This window comes from Cebus imitator, unplaced genomic scaffold, assembly GCF_001604975.1.
Source record: "Cebus imitator isolate Cc_AM_T3 unplaced genomic scaffold, Cebus_imitator-1.0 Scaffold118, whole genome shotgun sequence".
Lineage (NCBI taxonomy): Eukaryota > Metazoa > Chordata > Mammalia > Primates > Cebidae > Cebus > Cebus imitator.
In genome coordinates this window covers 149,167-154,729 of record NW_016107433.1, presented here as the reverse complement: position 1 = coordinate 154,729, position 5,563 = coordinate 149,167, and the positions used below count along the sequence as shown (strand labels likewise).

The following is a 5,563-nucleotide window of genomic DNA, read 5'->3' as shown; positions in this document are numbered from 1 at the left end:
GAACTCCTGACCTCAGGTGATCTACCTGCCTTGGCCTCCCAAAGTGCTGGGATTATAAGTGTGAGCCACTGCCCCTGGCCCCTCTAATCTTTTATTTCATTCTCATGCAGCCATTAGGTTTTCTCAATTCAGGTGCAGTTTCACACAACAAAGACATTTACCTAACTACTGTTCCCAAGGAAACTGTTGTAGGATACCAAAGTCATTTATAAACAGATATAAGCCCTTTACTTATAAAATTTTAATATTAGATCATTATGAAATTCTCATCCAGTTTTCATACAATGCTCTTTATTTACTCAAGAAAGCATTTTTACTATGACCCAGCTACTGTGCTAATGTGATGATAGCTATTGGTATTGGTAGCATCACTGAGGAGTAATATCTGTGTTGGCGGTTAGGGAGTGCTTGTCAGGATAAGCTCTGGCTGCTGGTGGTGAACCATTTAAGAGTTGAAAGTGGTGTCAACTGATGGGAGGGAACAAAAGAGTTAAAAGTGGGAGAGTGCCAGGATAAAAATTTTATTTTTAATGGGTCACTTTGAAGTTGAGTAGAAAGCAAATGGATTTAAAGGTGCAAAGATTGGAGGCAGGGATTGCTGTTAGAAATTTCCAGTGGCCTAAGAAAGAAAGTGTTCTTTTTCCTAATTTAGGGAAGAGAAGAAGAAGGGGTAGATAATAATGAAGGTTCAACATTGTTAGCTGTGTGCCTGCCTTTATGATAATTATTTCGTTTACTCTTTCCAAAACCTTTATAAGGTACAGATTGAGCATCCTTTATCCAAAAATCCAAAATCAGAAATACTCCAAAATGTAAGACTTTCTGAGCACTGACATGACATTCAAAGGAAATGCTCATTGGAACATTTCTGACTTCAGATTTTTGGATTAGAGATGCTCATCTAGTATGTATTTGCAAATATACCAAAATCTGAACAAAATCCAAAACACTTATGGTCCCAAGCATTTTGGATAAGAGAGATATACAACCTGTAGATACTTTAATATCTTCTATAGATGATGCTGAGGCAATGAGAGATTAAATTGTTTGTCTAAGGTCACATAGTTAGCAAGTGACAGAACTGTGCCTACCTCTAAACACTTACTGAAATTGTACACTCTCCTGTACTCTCCCATGTGAAGAGCAGTGTACAGAGTGAGATGAGGAAGTGGGGAGTCACTGATGTTGGAGCCAAGGAAGCAAGAAGTGAAGGGTGACCATCAGGTTTCTGGGGAAGAAGTCTAGGTAGATGGTGATGCTGTCTATTGAAGACCACAAGAGGAGGAAAGATAGGTCATTAGTTACTCTCTGTACATACATTTTGTCAATTTTGAGCTTTTTCAATTACAACAGATTCTGTTCAAAAGGAATCTTGGTTTTATTTTTACTAAAACTTTATAGTTGACTTAAGATTTGTGCATTTTACTACATGTAAATTGTACCTTAATAAAACAGTGAAACCTGTGGGCCCTGTGCCCATTTAAAAATTAAAGATTTCCTAAGTTTCTATAATGTAGTATATTGTCATCAGTATTGCTAAATAATTAAGTTCATTTTTTAAGCTGGGCACGGTGGCTCACACCTGTAATACAAGGACTTTGGGAGGCTGAGGCAGGAAGAGCCCTTGAATCCAGGAGTTTGAGACTAGCCTGGGTGACATAGTGAGACCCCCATCTCTACAAAAACATTTAAAAATTAGCTGGGCACAGTGACACAACTCTGTAGTCCCACCTACTCAGGAGGCTGAGGTGGGAGGATCCTGTCAGCCCAGGAGTTTGAACCAGCAGTGAGCTATGATTGTGCCACTGCACTTCAGCCTGTGTGATACAGCAAGACCCCAACTCTCTCTTTTTGTTTAAAGTACTAAATTTATCCTTTTGAATTCTTTGTTTCACAGTAATAGAATCTCATCCAGATAATGCGTTAGAGGATCTACGACTAGATAAGCCATTTCCTGAACTGAGAGAACATTTTCAGTCCTATGATTTGGATCATATGGAAAAAAAGGTTGGTAGTGTCTGTGACCTTACATTTGTAGATCGATTTAAAACATTTTTTTTTAAACCTAGTTTTTTGAATTACACCAAAGTGAGAAAATCCTATAAACCTCCATATTCTTGTCATCCAGACTACTCAATAACAACATTTGACCTTGTTTTCAACATATTAATTTTTCTTCAAAATTAAAAAATGTTTTTATTGAAGAAAAGTACATATACAGAACATCTGTGTAATCACTACCCTGGTCAAGATATTGGACGTTAACATATTCCAGATGGGGAGATGGGATGGGAGTGGTTATTGAGTACCAAAAAAAAATTAGAAAGAAAGAATAAGATTTACTACTTGAAAGCACAACAAGGTGACTATAGTTAATAATAACTTAGTTATACATTTTAAAATAACTAAAAAATAGTTTAATTGGATTGTTTCTAACATAAAGGGTAAATGCTTGACAGGATAAATGCTATACAGATACCTCATTCTTCATGATGTGTTTATTTCATATTGCATGCCTGTATCAAAGCACGTACCCCATAAATACATACACTACTAAGTACCCACAAAAATCAAACATAAAAAGTTTTAAAACAAAAAACAGAAACCAAAAAAAAATTCCAAGAAGCCCTCTTTATGGCCTTTTTCTAAACAAATAGAAATAATGACATAACAGACAATATAATTTAAAGAGTATATGTATTTTTTCCCACTTCCTTATTAATTAACATGCAGTTATTTATTTGGTTCATCAGAAAACAGAAGATCCTCGTTTCTTACTTTAGGATTGGTGTCTGAAATCGAGATTTGAGCTGTGTTTTTGGGTGGCAGTCTCTGAGACTGTATTGCTGGCATAATGGGGACAATCATAGTATATATATGACATACTAGGTATCTACCTCTAAAAAATGTGTAAAGTAGTTTTTATTAACTCAGTTCATTTTCCTCTATTCATTACTATGCATATATTAGGAGATCATAAATGTTGAATTTGTTGAAAACTAGATGGTACAGTGAAGAATTAATAATACTGATACTTTCTTTGATTGTCTTTCATTTTTAGGACCATAGCCATACTCCATGGATTGTGATCATAGCGAAATATTTAGCACAGTGGTATAGTGAAGTATGTCCTTACTTGGTGGGGAATGGGAGATTAATTTTTTTTCCTTATGGGGTTGTATGGTAGGGCAAATGACTGCTTTTAAATTTAAATCTAACAGTTCCTCTTTTGATCCTGATAATTTTAATTAACAAAATGAAATTTGATAAATGTTGTTATAAAACTGTTGGGGGGGGTTGATGTAGATAAATGGGCACAGTGTCTGTTTTCTGTCAAGTGAGCCTGTGATTTCACAGAGAAATTATTTCATATTTGTTGATGAAATCTTATGTAGAGAATGGGGGACACTTCAGACTTTCAATTTTTGTATTTTGAGTTTTTAATAACTAGATTTAAAATTTTTTTAACCAATTTAGACAAATGGACGAATACCTAAAACGTATAAAGAAAAAGAGGACTTCAGAGATTTGATTAGACAAGGTAATATTATGGGATATAATTAAATATGGTATAAAGCTGGAAAAGCAAATTGCTAGAGGCAAGTGTTTATTGGATTTCTGTTAACACCTTTGTCAGGTAATACTATCATGAACTTTCATTTTACTTTGCCTCTGGAGAAGTTAAGGAGCCACACCTTGTATAGTTTTAAGGACTATTGATAAGCCCTATTTCTTACTAAGATTTAATATTTTGCAGAGTCTGACAAGGTTATTTTTTGTAATGGGGGAATTTTTTATATTTATATTTTTATTTTTTATATTTTATAATGGGGTTATTTTTTATAATGGGGGAATTATTTTTTATAATGGCAGAGTGAAAGGAAAAGGGCTGTTGTTTGCTGACAATTTCACATTATAATAGGAATTCTAAAGAATGAAAATGGGGCTCCAGAAGATGAAGAGAATTTTGAAGAAGCTATTAAAAATGTGAACACAGCACTAAATACAACTCAGGTAATGAGAGAGTTGCCGAGGGATTCATATCAACAAGTGTTTTCTAGAGTCCTTGGCTATTAAATGGTTGATTATAATGATATAAGTTAACATTTTTTAAATGTAGAATTAGAAATAAATACAGAGCCGGGTGTGGTGGCTCATGCCTGTAATCCCAGCACTTTGGGAGACTGAGGTGGGTGGGTCTCAGGAGTTTGAGACCAACCTGGCCAACATGGTGAAACCCTGTCTCTACTGAAAATACAAAAATTAGCTGGGCATGGCAGGACGCACCCGTAATTCTAGCTACTCAGGAGGCTGAGGCAGGAGAATCTCCTGAACCCAGGAAGCGGAGGTTGCAGCGACCTGAAATTGCGCCCTGCACTCCAGCCAGGGCAACAGAGTGAGACCCTGTCTCAAAACAAACAAACAAAAAAATAAATACAATATAACTGGAAGCTTGTTTTAATATCCTTTTGTTGTCCTTGTTAAAGTGGATGTCAGTGCTTCAGCATATAATAGCAGTGCAATTATTTATTTAATATGTAAATATTTGGAATACATGATTTGTGAATAGTAACAGTTTGGGGATAGGAATTACATAATGAAGGTGATATTTTGCTTGTCTAAAGTAGTGTTGCCTGAAAAGTTAAATTTTGTTGCCCTGCCTTTGCTTCTGACAGTAATTATTTGGATAGAATGAAAGATGTTCTTAATGACATTGTACATTTGAACAGTTATTTGGAGGATTACTCAGATGCCTTTGGTTTTGTTGTGGCTTAGTTGTTGAAGGCTGACCATTGAGGTTTTTGGGGAGCTTTGGAATAACAACTGGTAGTTTAAGTTAGAATTTTCTTATAATTTAAAACAGCAAATATACTGCCTTTCAGGTTAGGAAGGCACATAAGATATTATTACCAACTTTTTGGAGACAACGAGGCAGTGTTGCTAAGTGATTAAAAGTGTGCACTGGCTGAGGCTTGGCACAGTGGCTCACTCTTATAATCCCAACACTTGGGAGGCCAAGGAGGGCAGATCACCTGAGGTCAGGAGTTCGAGACCAGCCTGGTGAACATGCTGAAACCCTATCTCTACTAAAAAATACAAAACTTAGCCAGGCATGGTGCCGGGCACCTATATTCCCAGTTACTTGGGAGGCTAAGACAGGAGAATCGCTTGAACCCGGGAGGCGGAGGTTGCAGTGAGCTGAGATCTCACCATTGCTCTCCAGCCTGGGCAACAAGAGTGAGCCTCTGCCTCAAAAAAAAAAAAAAAAAAATGTGGTGGCTCACACCTGTAATCCCAACACTTTGTGAAGCCAAGGCAGAATGATTGCTTGAGCCCAATTCAAGACCAGCCTGAACACATAGGAAGATTCAGTCTCTACAAAAAATTTTAAAATTAGCTGGGTGTGGTGGCATGTACCTGTAGTCCCAGGTACTGTGGAGCCTAAGGTAGTGAGAGGATTGCTTGAGCTCAGGAGGTTGAGGCTGCAGTAAGCCCTGATTGTGCCACTGCACTGCAGCCTGGGTGATGGTGTGAGACCCTGTGTCCAAAAAGGAAAGTAATA

At 36.8% G+C, this 5,563-nt stretch overlaps 1 protein-coding gene across 1 annotated transcript in view; it reads left to right on the top strand.

Moving 5' to 3' along the window:
- The window catches only part of NAE1 (NEDD8 activating enzyme E1 subunit 1), a 28,960-nt gene that overhangs the window by 9,664 nt on the left and 13,733 nt on the right, over positions 1 to 5,563 (top strand). Inside the window, exons 7-10 of the mRNA XM_037742248.1 lie at positions 1,890 to 2,007; positions 3,062 to 3,124; positions 3,478 to 3,541; positions 3,923 to 4,014. Coding sequence (XP_037598176.1) covers positions 1,890 to 2,007; positions 3,062 to 3,124; positions 3,478 to 3,541; positions 3,923 to 4,014 — 337 coding nt within the window. The remainder of the gene's footprint in view (positions 1 to 1,889; positions 2,008 to 3,061; positions 3,125 to 3,477; positions 3,542 to 3,922; positions 4,015 to 5,563) is intronic.